The sequence below is a fragment of the Natrix helvetica genome, assembly GCF_964273705.1.
Source record: "Natrix helvetica genome assembly, chromosome: 4".
NCBI classification, from domain to species: Eukaryota; Metazoa; Chordata; class Lepidosauria; order Squamata; family Natricidae; genus Natrix; species Natrix helvetica.
In genome coordinates this window covers 124,791,253-124,812,989 of record NC_138550.1, presented here as the reverse complement: position 1 = coordinate 124,812,989, position 21,737 = coordinate 124,791,253, and the positions used below count along the sequence as shown (strand labels likewise).

General features: G+C 39.8%; 1 protein-coding gene across 5 annotated transcripts in view; it reads left to right on the top strand.

Annotated features, from left to right (window-relative positions):
* The window catches only part of TRAPPC8 (trafficking protein particle complex subunit 8), a 74,473-nt gene that overhangs the window by 19,496 nt on the left and 33,240 nt on the right, over nt 1-21,737 (top strand). For all 5 annotated transcript variants that reach the window (XR_014175283.1, XM_081951927.1, XM_081951928.1 and 2 more), the window contains 7 exons: nt 1,361-1,450; nt 3,786-3,960; nt 4,944-5,097; nt 7,540-7,630; nt 9,908-10,161; nt 11,054-11,169; nt 20,967-21,117. Coding sequence is in view for 4 of the 5 variants with exons in the window: in XM_081951927.1 (XP_081808053.1) it covers nt 1,361-1,450; nt 3,786-3,960; nt 4,944-5,097; nt 7,540-7,630; nt 9,908-10,161; nt 11,054-11,169; nt 20,967-21,117 (1,031 nt within the window). In the remaining variant the exon portion in view is untranslated. The remainder of the gene's footprint in view (nt 1-1,360; nt 1,451-3,785; nt 3,961-4,943; nt 5,098-7,539; nt 7,631-9,907; nt 10,162-11,053; nt 11,170-20,966; nt 21,118-21,737) is intronic.

The window sequence follows — 21,737 nt, the reverse complement described above, 5'->3', positions numbered from 1 at the left end:
TGTGCCCGGCAAGAGAGCAGCTGCCCGGCAACCCCAAAACAATAAACCCTCCCCTCATACTAAGGCCCAAGCCATATTTAGTGCCTGTCTTATTTTCAGGGAAACACGGTATGAATGGTTGCTAAACAAAGATTACTGTATCTATGTTGTTAAAAATACTAGTGTAATTACAATTTTAGTTTCTTAAAAGATACTACTTTTTAAAAATATTGCTTTGGATAGCAAGATGGGCTACATATAAATTTCATAATAAAAATACTTATTACTGCTTTCTATATTCCTAATAGGAATAAAAATAACCTTACAAATATGAATAAAAATAACCTTATGATCAGTTTTTATTAAGAATGTTTATGATCCATAATGTAAATTAAAGATATTACCAGTTGTAAAGGTACTTTACGAAATATAAAAGGCATTTATGTTTACAAAATATCATGTGTATGTTAGGCCCAAACCCAGAGACAATACAGCAAAGTCTAATTGAGTTTAATCCTTTATTTGTTTACACCGAATTTGCCAAACTCAAGTGATTACTTTCTAATCACTAAATACTGTATTTCCTGAGAGAATCAAGTATGTGACTACCCCAAATCTCTTTCCCCCTATCTCTGGAAAAGCTCTTGGGTTGCCAAAATTCCTCCACTGCTTCTCTAGATGCACATGCCATCGTATCATATGGTAATACGGGTAGTCCTCGCTTAATGATCAGATTTGGGACTGGCAACTCTATTACTAAGCAGTGTGATCATTAAGCAAGACATAACATCACTGCCCCTAGACCTATGACCTCGCTTCTGCTGTGGTCATAAGTAAGCAAGACATCATGTGACCATCACTTGTGATTTTACCACCAGCTTCTCCACTGACACTACTTGTTGGAAGCTGGCTGTGAAGGACACAAATGCGATCATGTGATTGCAGGATACTGCTATGGTTGTAAGTATGAGGATGATTGTAAAGTTACTTTTTCAGTGTTGTAACTTTGAATGGTCACTAAATGGGGCAGTTGTTAAGTGAGGACTACCTGCAAGTAAATGCTTGTTGAATTTAATGCCTAGTACGTATGCATAGAGTCAGACTGTCAGTATGCTACACATAGATTTTCAGGTTATCTTTAATTTTTTTTATTTGAATTGCTTCCATGGAGATAAATGAAAATGTATCTAATAATAAAACATAGGTACAATTTGTAAAGCTATCTGTTGTTCTAATACGTGGTTATGGGACATATTGAAATAATGCTGTTAACTTGGTATATTTTCTCACCTTTCTTTTATAATACTTTAAGTAGCATAAATGGTTTTACAGCAAAAAAAAAGGTTGTATAACCATCTTTTTAATTTCTCATTTATTTCAGCCACCACCCCATGGTTTGAAGCTTATCGAGAGAGCTTTCTTCAATCTATGCCAGCATCAGACCATGAGTTTCTAAACCACTATGTAGCCTGTATCCTTAGAAATAGATGGACATGATACAGTTAGCTTCAGATGGACCATGTCTCTATAGTTTGAATAACTCAAGAAGAAGTGACCCAAGAGGAGGAAATGCCTCTTGAAAACACGATATAGTGATTGCATATATTTATCCTAGATACACAATAAAATATTTGAACCAATCCTCTACATATAACCAAGTAGTCTTCCTTTGCAATAGATTTTTGGATAATCTGTTTCTGAAATTTTACAAGATTATAAAGGGTCAAGTTAAGATGTCTAAAATATTGAGCCAAGGTAAAAATTAATCAAGAAAGCTGTGTGAATACTTGTAGGGTATAAGACAAGTAACAATGTATGAGGCTATGATGAAATCTGGTCCCCTTGCCCTTCATGAGAATAGCAGAATGGCAGAAACATGCAAGACTGAAAGAAGGCAGCGAAAGCAATAGACTTTTCAGTAGAAAACTATTTTCTGACAGTTCCATTCCAACAGTCTCCTTAAGTGTTGCCATCAAGATTAAGATTAATTTTATTTAGCATGTGACTAAAAACGAAGTCTGGTCAAGTGATATTCTTCCTCACTTGTTTACACACACTATCTATAATTTGATTCTTGTTAGGTTATGCATCTTGCTTTTGTAATGTGTTTTTATAACATATACTGAAGCTAATATATTGCAGTTGATATATTTTTAAAAGCTATTTGTTTAGTTTTTAATTAATTTAAATATGAAACAAATAGTTCCAAACGTTGGAGGTGATATATAAATAATCCCATAATTTGAAATGACATTCTATGTGAGAATTTGTATATTCCAGATCTCTCTTTCAGATGAGAGACTTTTCTTGTTTTTCCATACCTTTGGGAAAGATTCTCAGTGCCTATAGATATATTGTAACACTGCTTCTTGTCTTTTCTAACAGTTCTCTTAAAAGGTTTTGTTAAATTCCTTTCTGAGATTTTTATTTTTCCTGGTTTTGGTTTCTTTTCTTTGCAATTTCCATGGTTTGTTTTAACAACCAGTTTGTTTTCTTTTCTTTCTTCATTTTTGACAATCCCTGTTCACATTGATCCTTAACAAATTAAGTTTATGACAAAATTCTTCTGGGTCTTTATCAATGACTTCAAAGTGATTCTCGATTGCATTATAGTTAAGTAGTGTTCTTGCTTTACCCTTCTTAACTATAATAGAAACACTGTTTCTTTGATTTAAAATCCTGAGTAATAAACAGTATGATTTTATGACAAAAAGGTCTGATCCAAATCCATCTACTGATGCCTAAGATGTCAACATTTAATCATTTCATTTCATCTTTCATTGTGTTGAGCTTTCCCATGTTCATGAGTCTTACATTCAATGTTCCTTCTGTAATTCTCTCTTTGCAGCTTCAGATTTTTTTTTCTTGTACAGATGGGCCACACCTAATAAGCCTAATTAGGATCAGAATTTCCATCTCTAAATAATGTGATCATTAGGCTAAACATCACATGAGGCCCACTGCTCAGAACTGGCAGTTCTAATAGTCCCAGTTGTAGTTGTTAGGCCAAGTGTGTGCCTTCATTAGGCAAGGACTCATGCTTTTTCAGCCCTGCATCCCTCACCTCCACTTCAGTTTCCCCTATCCCCTTATTTTCCCCCATCTCTGCTCTTATGGTTTTCCTGAACTTTGCCGCTGTCTACCTCTGCTGCCCACACCTACATCTGGCCTTCATTATCATTTTCCTGCATGGCCTCATGAAGAGCCAACAGCTATCTTAGCTAGGCATGCTTCAGCAGCAGCAGGAACAAGAAGGTGGCCAACATCAGTTATGGGGTTTGTGCAGCAGGGATAGACAGCAGAATATAGGGTGGCCAGAAGGACAGAGAAGGGTGATAGATTGATGGGAGGAAGTACATGCTACAATCATAAATATGAACGGGCTGTATTTGACCAAAGGAGGTGTTCAATGGCCATAACATAAAGGATTGGCAGCAGCTTCTAACAAATAGTTAAGTGAGTATTACCTCTGTGGCAATATCAGTGATTACACATCATAAATGCTTTAATTTAGCCATGTTATACACGCCAGTAGTTCTTTGAGATATCCTCACCTCTTCCTCAATAGCATTTTCAATGTCATTCAACCTGAGGGAACCATACTCTAGCACTATATTATCAATCATTTAATACTTTTATCTATGTGGGTTTTTGGTTAAAGAAAATACAGGTTTACCATTGCCTTCTCTTATGCATTATGAATCGATGCCTTTGCCATTGTCACTAAAAGTAATCAACTTATTTAGTGTTTGTATTAGTAATTAGCTAACTTTTACAGTTGGGATTCCACCTTAACATTAAGTAAGGTATGCTCGTGGTATCATCTAGTGAATCTGAACCTGTGGAACAGTTTCTAAAACTATCACAAGAGCAACATCGGATTCAACATAGTAATGAATATTCCTATCCAAAGTGGTTTATTCCAAACACACTGAAATATTACGTGTTGTTGCATGATGTGAGTATAGGAGAGGAACAAAGGTGAGTAGGCATCACTAATACTTTATTAGGCTTCTACAATATTAATTTCAAGCTTGTTGTCCATTTATTTGATTTAAAATGAATGAAAAGGTAGCCCAAATGCACCTAACTTGTTTGAAGTCATTAAGGTAAATCAGTAATGTGGATTTAAATGATTCCCACCAGTTTGGAATAAAAAAATAATTGATTGTTCATTATTTAATATTTTTAACTTCTACTGTACATAATGGAATTTTCTAAAAATCAAATAACATGGACAATATTTAGCATAGGAGATTTCTACAAGGTAGAGTTATTTTTTATTCCTTTTTTACATTCCTTTTATAATTCTACATTGGGTTATAAAAATGAATAAAAGGAAAGGAACCCCCCCCCCCCCCACTCCCTTACTTTACTTTGCCTCCCTTGTCCCATGCCTGGGATGCTCTTACCTCCATCCCAGGCAATACATTTAAAACATACTTGCTTGCATTCTGGCTGGTTAGAGGAATACAAACTAGGACTCCAGCTTGATTATCTTATTTTGTCTTGACTTCATTTATACTACATTTATTCTAGTTTTCCTGATGAATGAATGTTAATTATTGACTATGCACCCATTCGTGGATTTCTCATAAAGTAATTTATTGTACAATAAATATTCTTTTAATAACGTAATTGTAATTCATTGATGCCTAAGAGAAATTGAAGCTAAAATCATTCAAGTGGTAATTATAATGTGGTATATTCCATCTGCTAGCAGAAGGAAGAATAATTATCCAAGAATGAAATATTTTCTCTACATAGTCACTCCTATGTCATATTTTTCCTTTTGTGTTTTGAAATGCAATTTTCAATTTTGCCTGTTACTTCAACCAGAAACCATTCTTGTGCTGCTCATAATTGTATTTCTTATATTTAATAAATATTCTCATTGAAGTTTCTCCTATTCTCTTATACTAGTCTTTCAAAATGTCATAGTTTTCTCTTGGCCATATTTGCAGAGCTGATTTAATATATGAAGAAATAAAGCAGAGATATGGAACTCAGGGTTGCTACTTGCTTAAGATAAATTCTCGTGTGTCTAATCGAGGAACAGATGAACAGATTCCTGATCCCTGGAGCCAGTACCTTCAGAAAAACATTATACAAACTCAGGTATCCATCCATCTATCCATCCATCCAAATCACTCTTCATCCATTTTATCCATTTTATACTTCTGACATAATTAATTGGCTTTTTAAAATTATCTTGAGCAATTAATGAATATTTTTATTGATTAGATAAGAATTAGTCTTATCTTAAGAAAGGTGCCTAATATTTTTTAAAGCATTTAAGTATCTATTGATATGGGACAGTCTTTGTTCCAGAGTTATTAGAAATAAATAATAAACTCGGATATACTATCTGTTTATTTGAAGAACAAAACACAGTAGACTTAGAATCACACAAACACATCAGATATAAATAGTAATTTAAATACATTAGCATATGTATATCTCTCTGTAGGTATATTAATTTCATGCTAATTTTACAACATTTGTCCTTTTCCATAAACTCAATAAATATTTAATTATGTATGCTGCTTTTCAAGGTAAATTTGATATATTTATCTCAAAAATGAAAACCTTGGATTTTTGGATTTGCCTTTCCAGTTGTGCAACAATTGAAACTCCAGTTATTACAAATTTCCGTAGAAGATCCTATAGAATCACTTTAAACTTCTTCCAATTAATTGAATATCCTGACAATTACCAAACTATTGCACAATTTCAATACATTTAGTACAAAAAGCTGTAATTCGTAAATGAGACATATTATTAGTATATAATTTTTATTTAACCCAACCACTGTTATACTTGAAATGTTTCCTCTGTCAATAAAACGGAACAGCAGTTTCAATTGCAAATTAAAAATAAGAGAGATTAAGGACATAATTGATAACTACCATGAGATACTTTCATAGATCAAAAATGTATTAGTAATAACTATAGCAAGCTTGAAGTCTTTCCTGTTGTCCGCAGTTTTGCATTTGAGGAATAGAGGGATTTGGCCAAGCAAGAGAACCATCAGTTGAGTAATAAAAGACCCCTCAGTCAAAGAGACCTTCAACAGTGAAAGCTGAGGGAAAGGATGAGAAAACACTTTGAGTTAATTGAATTGATTTTTTTAGTATGAAATAGGTCACTCTTTCAAAAATAGATCTTAGAAGTAACTATCCATTGTAATGCTTTATATTTTCCATTCTTCATATATTAAAATATGTATAAAGTACATGCAGTCCTCGACTTACAACAGTTCATGTAGTGATTGTTCGAAGTTACAAGAGCAGAGAAAAAAGCATCATGATTGCTTTTCACATTTTCAACTGTTGCAGCTTCCCCGTGATCACGTAATCAAAATGAAGATGCTTGGCAACTGGTTCATGTTTATGATGGTTGCCATGTCCCAAGGACACATGATTGATTACCTTTTGCGACCATCTGACAAGCAGAGTCAATGGGGAAGCCAGATTCCTTAACAACTGTATTATTAACTTAACAACTAAATGGACCAGAATTAAGTGTGTCACTTAGCAACATAAATTTTGAGCTCCATTGTGGTCATAGATTGATAATTACCTGTATTGCCCCTCTCCCAAGAGTCTGTACTAATGTTGTTTAAATCATGGGTCACCAACCTTTCAGACCTCAGTGACCACTAAATTCATAACTTTAAATCCCTTGGACCACTAATATAGTCTGTCTAATGACCAACTGGATGGGCGTGGCTCGGTGGCCATGTGACTAGGTGGGCATGGCCAACTCTGCCACTCATGTCAAGGGGCACCTCACCAGCCTCTACTCACCCCTCCCCTCCCAGCCACTACTTGCCTGCCTGCCTGCCTGGGCTCCTTAGGGCCCCAACAGGAAGCAGTTGTTGGAGCTAAGCAGCCACCATGAGAAAGAGTTGGCAAAACAGCTGGCTCAATTCAAATTGGATCTGACCGAGAAGGAGGCTCAGCAGAAGCACCTCATTGAGGACTACGAGCATAGGCTTTCCAAGCAGAGGAAAGACCTGCAGGAGTGCAAGGCCAGGTACCGGTGCCTGGAGCTCAGCAGGCTGAGATGGTCAGCCAGTTCCAGGCCATGAAGCAGTCCCACTGGAACAAGGCCCTCCGGCTCTTTCACCACCAGCGGCACTTCCTTTCAGGCTTTGCCCAAAGCACCGCACCAGGCGGCCAAAGCAGAACCCACGTCAGAATTTCTGCCCCCCTCCAACCCGCATAAAAAGACCCCGAAGGAGGAGACTCTGCAGCAACACAAATGTTCATTGCATGTATCTGACCCAGGGGCCCTAGTTTGAGGACCCCTGATTTAATGCAATATAAAAATTGCAAATAATTTTTCTGCAGACCACCTGTGGTCCACGGACCATCAATTGGTGACCCCTGGTTTAAATATTCATCTGTAATTTAGTGAGAATATTGTACGTCTAGCTTTCAAAGCTATTTTTAAGGCCAAACTGTTTAAAAATTAATGAACATTTTTCATTAGAATATTTTGATGCATAATATTTTTGTAAAATTGAAAGTGTTTTTCTATATATTATTCTGACAGGAACTTTGTGAAGATGGCACATGTGCAGTTATTTCAAATAAGAATTCTGATCACTTCATACCACTGGATGGGTTAGATAATGATTCCAAAGGTACATTTCTTTGAAATTAATAGACCAATTATCATTCTAAGTATTTTATATCGCATTTTGATTACACTAGAATTTGCATATTTTTACCAGTTTATAAAGGATCATTTGTCACCAAGAACATATTATTTATTGCAGTTGAGTTCCTTTCCTTTTCACTATATAAGCAGCTTTTGATTTACAACCATTTGTTTAATGACAGTTCAAAGTTAGTATGGTCTTGGAAAAAGTGACTTATGATATTTGAAGTTATGGCTGTTGTGTCTGTCGTATCATCCCCACAAGTCATATGATTGTAGTTCGGGTACATGTACACGATTGCAATTTTTGACCTTCCCAGCCAGCTTCCAACAAGCAAAGTTGGCTGGGAAGTCATAACTTAATGACCGTGGTAAAAATGATTGTAAAATTGGGTCTGGTTACTTGACTATTTGCTTTACCAAGATACTGACATAACAATGGAAATTCTGGTTGAAATTGTGGTTGTGATCCCAAGTTGAGGACTGCTTGTATATGTTGGATGAAGACAAAAAAATGAATATTTATACCACTAGATTCTGTATGAGGTAGTGGCTTCTGAACATAACAAAAATCCTTGTCTTATGCAATTGAGGATCATTTAATTTTCTTAATGGGATTACTTATAGAGAAAACTTACTTATTATTTTCTTCATTTCTTTTGGGGATGTGTATATGCATATTGTGGCTTAGGCACACTATAGGATGAATATTTTTGACTGGAGTTAGGAACTCTAGTTGCCACAGGGGAAAGTGGGGAATTCGACAGGTATTTTTGCTTGTTTATAATTTTGTGGTTTACAATACTTTCTCTTTTGCGGAAATGGTCTTCAATTCAGAGGCATCTCCCTTTCGCATAAATATGGTATATCCTACTTTTCAGATAGCTTTTCTACCAAGACAATGTACTTACAGTATGATTATAAAAGTATGATTATAAATAAAAAACTTCATGCTTTAAAAAGCAAAAATAAGAGCTTATCACAGGGCATCTGAAAGCAGTAAGCCAATGGGAGGAGAGAGTCCAGAAGAGCAGACTTCTTCAGTAGTTTTGGCTACCTTATTATTATTATTATTTTAGTATTTTGGAGAAGACATAATACAAAGTTAAAATAAGTATGTTAAGCTTCCATTAAGGCAATACACTAATAATGATCTTTTAAAACCTACCCGAAAACTGAAAATTTCAGTCATATCCCCTCAAGATTGTCTCTATATTACTACCATATTCTTAACACATACCATATTACCTGCAGCCATTGGAGGCTGGAAAAAAAATTAAGACATTTTGGTAAACTAGGTGCTGAAACTTGCCTTTTGCACTCATGTCAAATATTGTGACATTTCTGATATATATGTGTGCATTGTGGATTGATATGGATATGAAGTCATATAAATATTATAAAAGTATGAAATCTTGCAAAATAGCTAAATTTTATTATGAATACAGATAGTCCTCGATTTATGACCATTCATTCAATGACTGTTCAAAGTTGCAACGGTGGTAAACAAATGTTGGCTGTAACTGGTCTTCAACGTTTTAGCCATCCCAGCATCCCCTTGGTCATGTAATCACACCCTGAGTGATTGACAGCTGGCTCAATTTACTACCTGTTGCACAAGCTACAATCACATGATTGTCATTTGCAGCCTTTCCTTCTGGCTTTCCTAGAAATTCAATAGAGAAGCCAGCGGGAAATGCTGTAAGTTACTGAGATAAATCTCTCCCACCTATCCACCCACTTCCAGCCCTTCTGTGGTTGCACTATGCTGGCCATTTGTGCAGGCGCTTCCTGAGCCTTGATGTATCTTTCTTGCATGCTCGTGTACCTTTTCACACCTTCATGCATCCTCCCTGATCCTTCCTGCATCTCACATTCTTAACACATACCATACCCTTTTGCAGACATATCCCTTGCACCCTTGGACGCCCCCTTGCTGTCCCCCTCAGCAGCAATCACCTACCTGCTTCCTGGCTTGTTTCTAAGATTCCTGTGACTTGCAACTTCCTGCTGACTTCCCCGTTGACTTCTTGTGGGAAGTTAGCAGGAAGTTGCCTCACCTAACAGTTTTGGGATTTGGTTAAACAACAGCAGCTGGAATTGCAGTGATTGCCATTACTAAGTGATGTGGTTGTGCTTTATAATCTCATTGTTCAGTGATGGAAAGTCTGATTCCGATTGCCATAGTAAGTTAAGGATTACTGTAGGCAGTTTTGAAATCATAATTTAATGGTTATTACATATAGTTTCTTTTTCTTAGATGGTTTATCAAATAACTTTAAGAGCCACCCACTTCAGTTGGATCATGCTAGCGACAGTAGTTACTTGGATGGCACAGATTACATAAAACCAAATCTATCTATGCAAGAATCAAAGAAATCAAATATTTGGACACCTCATGGCACTTGTTTGACACTCACAGATCATGATCGAATTCGGCAATTCATACAAGAATTCACTTTTAGAGGACTTTTACCACATATAGAGAAAACTATTAGGCAACTGAATGATCAGGTAAGTAATATTTTTACAAATATGTTTTTAGGGAGGTTTTTGGCTTAGCTGAAATTCAAGCTAGATTCACAATCAAAGCTTGCTATGTAAAATCTTAAATGTATTCAGAACATATCCTGTATATTATTTATTTCACTGAAAATCCTCAATACAGCTTATGTCAAAGTACATGTGCATAGTATAATTGATATTTAACATTGAAATTTAATACAAATGTCATTGCCATTCATTTATAAAGATGATGTAATGCTTTAGAAACCCCAACACAATGTATTTTAAATGATCTGAAGTCACAAATGAAAGCTAGAGCTAATAAATACAAGATTCCTTTTATGCAGAGCCCTTCAGATTACTTTGATAAAATATGTAATGACAATGAATAATTATTCTTGCTTTTCAATCTTTTGCTGAAGAGAATTATATAACAATGCTCAATAGATGAGTAAACCTATAAATTCATACATTTCCTAAAATGAAGCATATGTTGTTTTCTGAAGATAACAGATAGCAGTATTTAAAAAAAGCTGAAAAGAAAATTATCTGACTTTTTTAGTCTCTCCCTTTCTCTCCCACCCTCTCCCTCTCCCTCTCTCTCTATGCACACTTGTGTAAAAAACAAACGTTTAAAAAGCAGACAATATATGTATATGCTTTAAATGTATTTTTTATTTTTCTAATTTTGTGGATTTTTGTCGTAATATTTTGTTTAAAAAACTTTTTTTCATTTCACCTTCTTTATGCTGGTCTATAACTGTTATAAACATTTGATTGAAATCTAGTATTCTATATGATATACATAGTTTTTTAGATAGCTGTAAATCTCTGAAAAGTAAATGTTTTCTGTGAATAATAAATTATTGCATTTCAGTGAAAAAACATTTCTATCTTTCAGTTAATATCTAGAAAAGGTTTGAGTAGATCTTTATTTTCTGCAACCAAAAAATGGTTTACTGGCGGTAAAGTTCCCGAGAAAGGTGTGAATGAACTGAAAAGCACATCTGGTTTGTTGTAAGTACAGCTGTTTATAAAAATGAAGAATGCTTGAATTTTATTGGGTTTTGTCTTTTCTAGTTTCCATGTCCACTGGAGTTGGGTGGCTAATAAATTTAAATTTATAATAAAATAAATAAAAATGCATTTTATTGTTATTTTAATAATATCAACGCAATTAACAATAACTACTTTTGATCTCCATTTAGATAGGTCTTTTGCTTACAGATGCAACCCTGTGATCTTCTTCATGATTAAATTAGTAAACTTTCTCTTAACCATAGTTTTCCTTATATCCAAATTGGAGACTATTGACAATTTCATAACAAACCAGGATATTTATCCACATTTTAATTGTGGTTTAAGATCCTGATTTGTTCTGCCCTAAGTAATTTGTCATTTGTACAGTGATGCTTCTATTTCAATAGTTTTGGTCTCAGTACTCCAAGCATGGAATTTGTATATTATAGCAACTGCATGCTGGGCTAACATTCATCAAGCAGTCTGCTGTGATTCTAGGATCCCTTTTCTGGGCAGACACTGCCAGCTTAGATTCCATTAATGTATTAGTGGTTTACGTTATCTGCCAGTGTACAAATCACCCATTTATTCCTACTCTCTGTTTTCTGTTTTTAACCAGTTGTCAGTCCATGCGAGCACCTATCCTATTACCCTATGACAGCTGAGTTTGCTCAAGCTTTTGGTGAGGGGTTTTGTCAAAGGCTTTTAGTCCAGGTATATATGGTCTATTATGTCATCCTTGTCTACATGCTTGTTGACACTCTCAAAATGTCTAGAAGGTTAGTGAGACCAGACTTAATCTTTCTGGAATCCAGATAGCCAAGGACAAGGGAAGCTCATACATACATGTTTGCTTTTTTAAAAAATTCTTTCCTGGGACAGATGTGAAACTAAGTGACCTGACATTTCCTTATCTATAATTCTATTTTTAAAAATGGCTCATATTGGCATTTTCCATTTCGTAGGAACAAATGGTATTGTTAAAGTGTAATTGCATAATTTTGTGAAAAGATCAGCAAATTCACATTTAAGTTCTTTAAAAACTCTTAGGTGGATACCATCTCTAGTATAATGAGGGATTAGATCCCTTTTTTCTCCATCTCTTTATCTTTGCTTGGCTCATCCTGTCTGATCTTGTTCCTGAAAAATAAACTAAGTTCCTATATTTATTAGTGAGTATAAACGCAAATAATTAATTCACTTACTTGCTATTTTTTATTTCATTCTAACATGTCTTTAATCCCCTCCCCCCTCATCTCCTGAGTCAGTTCCCTATTCCAAATCAAACATATGTGGAGAACTTGTTACTTTTTGTTTCAGTGTTTACAATATGCAGGGTTCTTTTTTGGGGGGAGGGGGGGCTGTCACTTTTTTTGACTGCCTCTATTTCTCTGGCCACATTTTTCTTTATTGTACAGTACTCCCCAGCGGACCAATATTTCCATTTTTTTAAAAAAAAGCAGTCTTGTCTTTAATAGCAATTGTGAAGCTGCTTATTAATTACTTAAGGGTTTTTTTTTTCCTAGATGGTACCTCTCCTAATTTTAGGCGTATATTCTAGTTGATATGCTATCATATTTATTAATGACTTTCAAGCATTATGAAGAAAATGGCCAGTACTACTATCCCTTCATTTTTCTTTTGAATGATGCCGCCGTTGTTTTTGGAAGTCTTTTCTTCTGAGATCATGTTGGTGGCAAGCATCTGTTCACATTCCAGTTGATGATTATAAAATTATGATCAGTTCTCCAAAACATTTAGATCTTGGACAAATTCTGAGCATAGTTTTAAGATTAAGTCTAGTGCTCTGTTGTTGTTGTTGTTGACTAGCTGTTCCAAGACATAAGCAGTTTGGTTTTTGCTATATCCAGGACATGCATTTTCTCAGACTTTATGAAGGTGATTGCAGTCACTAATGACTAATTTCCATCTGTACATCAGCTTTAGTTTCTTGGCCAAGGAGATGATAATATTTTCCTAGTACTAACACTTTGTAGATTGACATGGATACCCTCAATGAATCAGAAGAATACATGCCTTCTTTGACATATAGGATAATTCTGCTTCCATTATACTCCTTTCTGTCTTTCTAAAAACCTTTATCAAGAGATATGTCATGAGAAAATTTCATTCCCCCAGGGTTGTGTAAAGTTTGTAATACTTGTTTTTCTTTCAACATAGATCGTTCTAACTTTCCCAATCTGACTCTGGGGTGGTTCCCCCCCCCTTTAAAGTTGTTTTATTAGATTTAAGGGCTGTCTGACACCAGAATAACTTTGGATAACTTACTGTTTTAAAAGAATAACTTTTAAAAACCGGAAACCCATGTATATCCAACAAAATTAAGACAGAAGGGATGCTGTACTTCATGTTAGAAAAATAAGTCAACATTATTATCAAAATTGATTAACATGCTTCCAATTTTATTCCTTGTAATTTTGCAGAACAAATGTATTTCATTTTCTCTACTTTCTTTTCTCTACTTTCTTCCATGGGATCAGTTTAAGACATGCTCTAGCACCTTTCTAATATTGCCCAATCACATTCTAGTACCCTTCTGAGTTGACACAGTTTGTCCTTTTGTACAAATGTGGTTTCTCCTGAAAAGTATCACAATATCTGACAAATCTAAATCTCTCCCCAACATTCAGCACCATGTCTTATTCACAGATTGAGATTGCTCAATTCTGCTTGTCTGCTTTGCACTGTGTGAATGAATATAGATAGCATTTCTGAGAAAGGCACTTCAAATTATCCAGCTATTTTTCCTGATACTACTAATGCCAATATGTACTGTAACAACTGGCTCTCATCCAGCACTATTTACCACACTGGTTAAAAATCATGTGTTGTCCACAGGTATCTCAACTGAATAACTGTGGTTAATTGAAAGTTTTCTCATCTATTTAGGGAGCACTGAAAGAGGCGGTAGGAAGCGGTTGCATGTGTGGTCAAAAGATACGGCGTATTGAACAAATATATATATCTATATCTATATCCTAAAAATGAGCTTGCTACTAATTATCTTAAAAAAATAGTTGAACATATGATTCTCCTGTGCGCTGCTTGGAGAGTCCAAGCATGGGTTAACACAGCCTAACTGCCCTAGGACTGACTGAGTTTTTTCCTTGACCACGCCCCCTTTGCCTCTGGCAGGTCAGTTTTAAAAACTCAGTCCGCCCGATAGGACTGTTGCAGGGGAGTTCCCCAGTTTAGGCTTTTTGCTTGGACTCCCCACATCAGCATTTAAAGAAATTCCTGACCATTTATTTTGACAATCAGCTAAGGCATTTTCTTGACAGCTCAGGAGGTCTGATATTCATTGTCTGCTGCTTGTAGGCTAAGCGAGGTAGGATTGAGGCTTGTCCGGCTCCAGCTGGCGAGCGGAATCGCTACAAGGGACTACCAGCTGTTTGGCGCTGGGGATCTCTTCCTTAAAGCCGCGGAAGCCTTTTCGGAACCTTAAGTGTCCTAACGGCTTCAAAATTCTGCCTGGCAACAGCGGCGGCCATTTTAAACCTTTCGCGCCCTTTTCTCCACTTCGGAGAGGGTTGCCTTGGTTACTGAGGCTGCGCGCGCAGCGGCGGCCATTTTACAGCACCAAATTGCCTCAGGATTCAAACGGCTGAGCTTACAGACCTCGCAGTCGGAGCTCGCCAGTAGCAGCAGCAGCAGCGACGCTTAGTGACTGAGGGCCTTGTCCGGGGCTCCGGCAAGGCCGAACATCTTGAATACAGCCGCTTTCGCACTCTAAGGCAGGGATTTCGCCGGCTGGCTTCCCTTGCCTATTTCAGCAACCGCGGACGTTTCGTGGCCGTCTGGCTCGTCCCAGCGGTGCCCTCCAGACCCATCCAGCCTTCCTGTGACTCCAGATCAACAATGGCAGACGAAGGTTTGGAGGTGCAGGCTGGGCCTTCTTCCAAGAGGCCCAGAGTGGAGCCCCCCCCCAAAGGAAACAAGGGAGGGAGAGGCAATCCCAATAGATCCCCTTCCCGAGCCTCAGGGGACTTACCCACCAGTAAGGAGGGAACCCGTAGAGGCCATACCTCACAGGCCCAGAAAGCCAGCAGGTCCCCAGATCAAGAGGAGGCATGGGCAAGGCCTCATTCTCCCCAAGGGAAGGTTCAGGATCAGGATTCTCCCCACCAGGATGGCTCACCTCCATCAACTGGGGGGATTTCAAGGGACTCCTCCCCAGATGCCTCCTGGGGCTATCCAGACTCTCCCAGTTCTTCTGTTAGGGAGGAATTGGAACCATATCAGGATATATTTCAGAGGGAGGAAAGGAGAACCTCCAAGGGCTCCAAGGGACGCCCAAAAGAGGACAAGGGTCCCGCATTATCAGCTGAAATGAAGGAGATCATAGCTAAGGCCATCTCCCAAGGAATAGCTGATGGTCTCAAACAGAAAGAGACTGGTTCTGCTAGCACTCCTAAAGCCAGGGCTATCCCTGCCCCTGTAGGAGACCAAGCCCCTGCTTCGCCTGGCACTTCTGTTGCCACGGAGGACACAGGATTAGAGGAGGGGGAAATAGAGGATTTTGAATTATCGGAGGATGAGGACCTTCCTCCTGATAAACCGGCCTTTACAGGGTTATTTAAACCATCTCTGTTTAAATCCATCCTTCACAAGGCCATAGCAGCCACTGAACTTGGGCCCACTCCCAAGAGTGCCTCAGCCACCCCCCCTCCCACTAAGGACCACAAGGAAGGTTTATTCCAGGAACCTTCACCAACCCAGGAAATGATTCCCATTCCGGACTTATTCCTGGACGTTGTCCAAAGGCAGTGGGTCCAACCTGGTACCCTGACCAATCCCAGCGGGGGGGACAAATCCCTTTACGCTGTAGAAGACAAAATGGATGAGGTGCTGAAGTTGCCTGAGGTGGATGCCCCGGTGGTCTCTCTAACTTCTACTTCTAATCTTCCAGCAGATTTACTCGAGGGGCTCAAGGCCGAGGACAAACGCTCGGAAAAGGCGTGCCACAAGACGCACCAGGCGGCTGCCTGGGCCATTAGAGCATCCACCTCGGCATCATTCTTCACCAGGGCTTCTCTCCTCTGGCTAAGACAACTCAGGTCCAAACCTCCCTCAGCAGGTTCTAGATGGCGGCATGATATCAATAAAATAATAACCGCCGTAGAGTATTCAGCAGATGCCTCCCTTAATGCGGCCAAATTCGCATCTAGGGCCTTGGCGTCCAATGTGACGTCACGTCGCCTGCTGTGGCTCCGCCACTGGCAGGCTGATATGAAGGCCAAATGGAAGCTTGCTTCCGCCCCATTTAAAGGAGGGCAACTCTTCGGAGAGGCCTTGGAGAAGTTTGTCATAGAAACAAAGGACAAACGCAAAATTCTCCCGGCCACCTTGAAGAAAGCCGAACGTAAAGGTTCAGGTTCATTTAGAAGACAGCCCTTTAGAGCGCAGGATAACTCTCAAGCTTCCGGCTCTAATTCTTCTTATCAGAGGCCATTTCCCCAGACAGGTGACAGGGGACAGGACAGGACAAATTACGGGTCCAGGGGAAGGCAGCAACAACAGCATTCCTTTCGGAAGCCATTTCGTGGGGGATCCAATTCCCGACAGTTTCGTAGGGGGAAGTGACCATCACAGGAATCCTCCCATAGGGGGTCGGCTCCAAATATATGCCGACAGGTGGGATAACTTCGGACACTTGGGTCCTCAACACGATCAAGAGGGGCCTAGTGCTGGAGTTCTTATCCTTCCCTCAACAAAAATTTATTCGTTGCCCCATCCCCAAGAATCCCCAAAAGAAAGATCTCATGCAGAAGGAGATCCTCCATCTGCTCGAAATCAGGGCCATAGAGCCGGTTCCCAAAGAACAGGAGAAACGAGGATATTATTCCATCCTCTTTCTAGTCCCAAAGAACTCAGGAGGGTGGAGGGCCATCTTGGATCTAAAGTGCCTAAATCAGCATCTGGCATACAAAAGGTTCAAGATGCAGTCCCTCCACTCCATCCTGGCTTGCACTCGACAGGGGGATCTCCTCACATCGATAGATTTGAAGGAAGCTTACCTCCATGTCCCCATTCACCCTGCCCACAGAAGGTTCCTGAGGTTCCACTACGACGGGAGGCACTATCAATACAGGGCCCTGCCATTCGGCCTCTCGTCTGCCCCCAGGACCTTCACCAAAATCTTGGCAGTGGTGGCGGCCCACCTCCGGAATCGACCAATTCGGCTAGAGTGTTATCTAGACGACATAATAATTCATTCTTCCAATCAGAAACAGGCCCGAAGGGACGTTCAGGTGACCATACGGACTCTACAACACCACAGGTTTTCAGTGAACCTGCAGAAGAGTCACCTAGAACCGACCACCCGAATCCAACATCTTGGCGCCATAATCGACTCCGTCTCCTGCCAGGTATTTCTGTCTCCAGACAGGATGGCGAATCTTCAGAACAAACTTCGTCTATGCAAAGCTCCCAGGTCAGTGCCGATTTTGCAACTATCCCAGCTCCTGGGCATCATGATCTCCTGCCTAAAGGTGGTTCCCTGGGCACGGCTTCACGCAAGGGAGCTGCAATGGTTCCTTCTGCCAATGCAGAGATCAAGGGACAGCAACTCGCTAAGACGCGTGAAACTACCGCCAAAAGTACTTCGCTCCCTGCATTGGTGGAGCACAGCGGCGGTCAGGAAAGGGTGCCTCTTCAAGGAGCCCGAAAGGCTGGTGGTAACAACAGATGCCAGCCTACTGGGATGGGGAGCGCACTGCCAGGGACATCTTGCGCAAGGAAAATGGACACAGAGGGAGGCGGCCCACAGCATAAACTGGCTAGAACTGAGGGCCGCTCGCCTCGCTCTACGTCATTTTGCTTCTCAGATTGTGGGTCATCATGTACTGTTGTTAACAGACAATGTTGCCACAAAGGCCCACATCAACAGGCAGGGAGGCACGCACTCCAAAAATCTCATGCAGGAAGCGGAACTATTGTGCAGATGGGCGGAGCGACATCTGGCGTCCATAACAGCGGACCACATATCGGGGACGAGCAACCAAGAAGCGGATTGGCTGAGTCGGCAGACGATAGACCACTCAGAATGGCGGCTGCATCCAGACATCTTCTCTCAAATCGTGGAGAAGTTCGGCAAACCGCAAGTAGACCTGTTTGCAACAAGCACCAACACACATCTGCCACGCTTCTTCACTCGATACCACTCGCCCTTAGCGGAGGGGACGGATGCGCTGAGGAGCACTTGGCCCTCAGGACTCCTGTACGCGTTCCCACCGCTCCCTCTCATACCCCAAGTAGTGACCAAATTACTGTCAGAAAAGGCCGATCTAATCCTAGTGGCCCCTCACTGGCCCAGGAGGTCCTGGTACGCGGACCTTGTCAGCCTCTCCATCCAAAGTCCGTGGAGGATTCCTCAGGAGCAGATCTCCCTCAGCCAAGGTCACATCAAGCATCCAGATCCCCAGTGGCTGCAACTAGCCGTTTGGCGCTTGAGGGGGACCTCCTGAGGAAGCAGAGATTTTCAGACAAGGTCATCAGAACTATTCAAGCGTCCAGGAGACCTTCCACTACTAGGATATACGAATATACGTGGAACGCTTTTTCATCTTGGTGTCAGGGCAAGGGTGTGCAGGACATTTCGGCTTCAGTGCCAAATTTGCTAGAGTTTCTCCAAGAGGGTCTGGACAAAGGTCTCGCGCCCAATACGCTCAAGAGGCAGGTGGCGGCATTATCCACCATTCTTACATGCAAATCTGCTAGATCTCTTAGTCAGCACCCACAAGTAAAGAGCTTCCTCAAGGGGGCGATGAACATCTCTCCTCAAGTGGTTCATCGATTTCCCTCCTGGGATTTGCCATATGTCCTGAAGGCCTTAACGGGGGCTCCCTTCGAACCTCTCAGGAAGGCAAGCCTCCATCATCTGACTATTAAGACGGCCTTCCTCATAGCTATAACATCGGCTCGCAGAATTTCTGAATTGGCTGCGCTGTCTGTGAGGGAGGACCTTTGCATTATTCTTACTGACAGAATCATTCTGAGACTTGATCCATCTTTCATCCCAAAGATGAATACTCAGTTTCATAGAGCCCAGGAAGTGATCCTTCCTAATTTTTGTCCAAATCCAGTACATCAGAAGGAAAAAATCTGGCATAAATTAGATGTAAGAAGGGCAGTCAAAATTTACATCAAACGATCAAAGGAATTTCGGCGTTCCGAATCCCTATTTGTCTCCTTCCACCCTGGGTCCCTTGGTCGCAAGGTTTCATCCCATACAATTGGACGTTGGCTGAGGGCTTGCATCAAGCTAGCCTATGAGACACAAGGCAAGACTGCACCACGAAGAGTAACCGCGCACTCAACGAGGAGCGCTGCAACTTCAGCTGCTTGGGCGACCCAGGCGTCTATCATAGACATTTGCAGAGCGGCCACGTGGGCCTTGCCCACGGCGTTCATCAAGAACTATAAGATCGATATCTTTGCCTCGGCAGAAGCCTCCTTTGGAAGACGTATATTACAAAGGGTTGTGGAGGCTACAAAGGACAGTGACTCTGCCCGCCCTGGGACACGATAGCTTGGGTATGTCCCATGCTTGGACTCTCCAAGCAGCGCACAGGAGAAAGACCGTTGGCTTACCTGAACGGTCGTTCTCTGGGCGCTGCGGGAGAGTCCAAACCCACCCAGGGTTCGAGGATCCAGATCCAAATCTCTGCAGAGACTGGTTGAAGGCGTCCTATTGCACATTTCGTTTTTAAAACTGACCTGCCAGAGGCAAAGGGGGCGTGGTCAAGGAAAAAACTCAGTCAGTCCTAGGGCAGTTAGGCTGTGTTAACCCATGCTTGGACTCTCCCGCAGCGCCCAGAGAACGACCGTTCAGGTAAGCCAACGGTCTCTTTCAAATTCTTTGCTTCTGCTTTGGATATACTCAAAATGTGATTGCTACAGCTGTAAATTGCATTGTGATTACTACTATACAGGTAGTCCTCGACCACAATTGAGCCTCAAATTTTTGTTACTAAGCAAGGCAGTTGTTAAGTGAATCATGTGGTTGTTAGTGAGTCTGACTTCCCTCATGAACTTGCTTGTCAGAATCCATCTGGGAAGGTCACAATGGTGATCACATGATCCCGGGAAAGCACTGCCATCACACACACGACAGTTGCCAAGTGGACACATTTTGATCATGTGACCATGCTGATGCTGCAATGGTCATAAGTGTGGGAAATGGTCATAAGTGACTTTTTTCAGTAATGTTGTAATTTTGAGTAGTCACTAAATGAATGATTTTAAGTCAAGGACTACCTGTTTACTGTTGACCCTAGAGAAGAAAAGAAAAACACTGTTCTACATAGTTTTGTTGAAATTAGAATTGGTAATCCTTTTTTAAATAAAATATTTAATATGAATTAATTTCTTCTTTGTGAGTTGGGCCCAAAGCTTATGTTACACAAATGGAAGACACAGTCACATGCATGGAATGACATGTTCCATGAATATAATTGTTCTCTTGTAGATGAAAAACTTTGTATCCAAGCATACCTGTCGTTTTCTAACAGATTTGAAACTAAATAGAGGAGAAATCAAGCAGTTACTGTTAATTATGATATATAACTTCAAGGGACCAATATATCTTTCATTTAAAAACGTTATAGATAGGCTAGAAATGGCTGTTAACGTTATTCCTTTCTTTGAACATATAGATATATTAAATTGGTAATGTGCACTAGCTGCAATTTGGTTTGAAGCTTATATCTTTATGAATATGGTATGACTTTTAAAAAAATAAATTGTGCGTTTTTATTTGTTTCTATGTTCAGGTACTCTCCAGAAGCACCAGAGCTTCAAATCAGGAAAATGGCAGATTTGTGTTTTTTGGTGCAGCACTATGAACTGGCGTATAGTTGTTATCATACAGCAAAGAAAGACTTTTTGAACGATCAAGCCATGCTGTATGCAGCAGGAGCACTGGTTGGTGCATTAGCATATTTGCAAAAAATATGTTTGTGTTTTTCTACATGTTGCTTTGCACAAAAAAATCTTAAGTGAATATTGCCTATGTGCCTGCCACCTTATATGTTCAGATGTTTCTCTTATGTAGCTTATAGCAATATAAGCTCTTCTGAATTCTTAGGATTGAGCTAATAGAAATCTTGAAGCGTCAAAAGTTGTTACCAGTGCATATAATTTAGAAAATACATCTATAGCTATTAGACTTGGTAAGGCAGCTTGAAACATTGTGTCCATTCACAGAATCAATACTGGAATCACGTTGACTGCCTATTAAAGCAAATAGGCTGACGAATAGAAAGGTTAATGCCAATTCAGTAATTGGCTCCATTTATTCAATTAGCACTTATTAGTTCCCCTAAAGACTTTGACCATTAATTGTAGGGTCATTAGGCATTGTCATATGATTTGACACTGGAAAATTAAATGTGGGATTATAAAAGGAAAGAGGAATGTGTTTTTGAGATATTGCTGCTACAATAGCCTCAGCAAGCTGTGACAGTTACTGGAAATTTAGTATAGCAATAGCAATGGCACTTAAGACTTATATACTGCTTCTCACGGCCTTCTCTAAGCTGTTT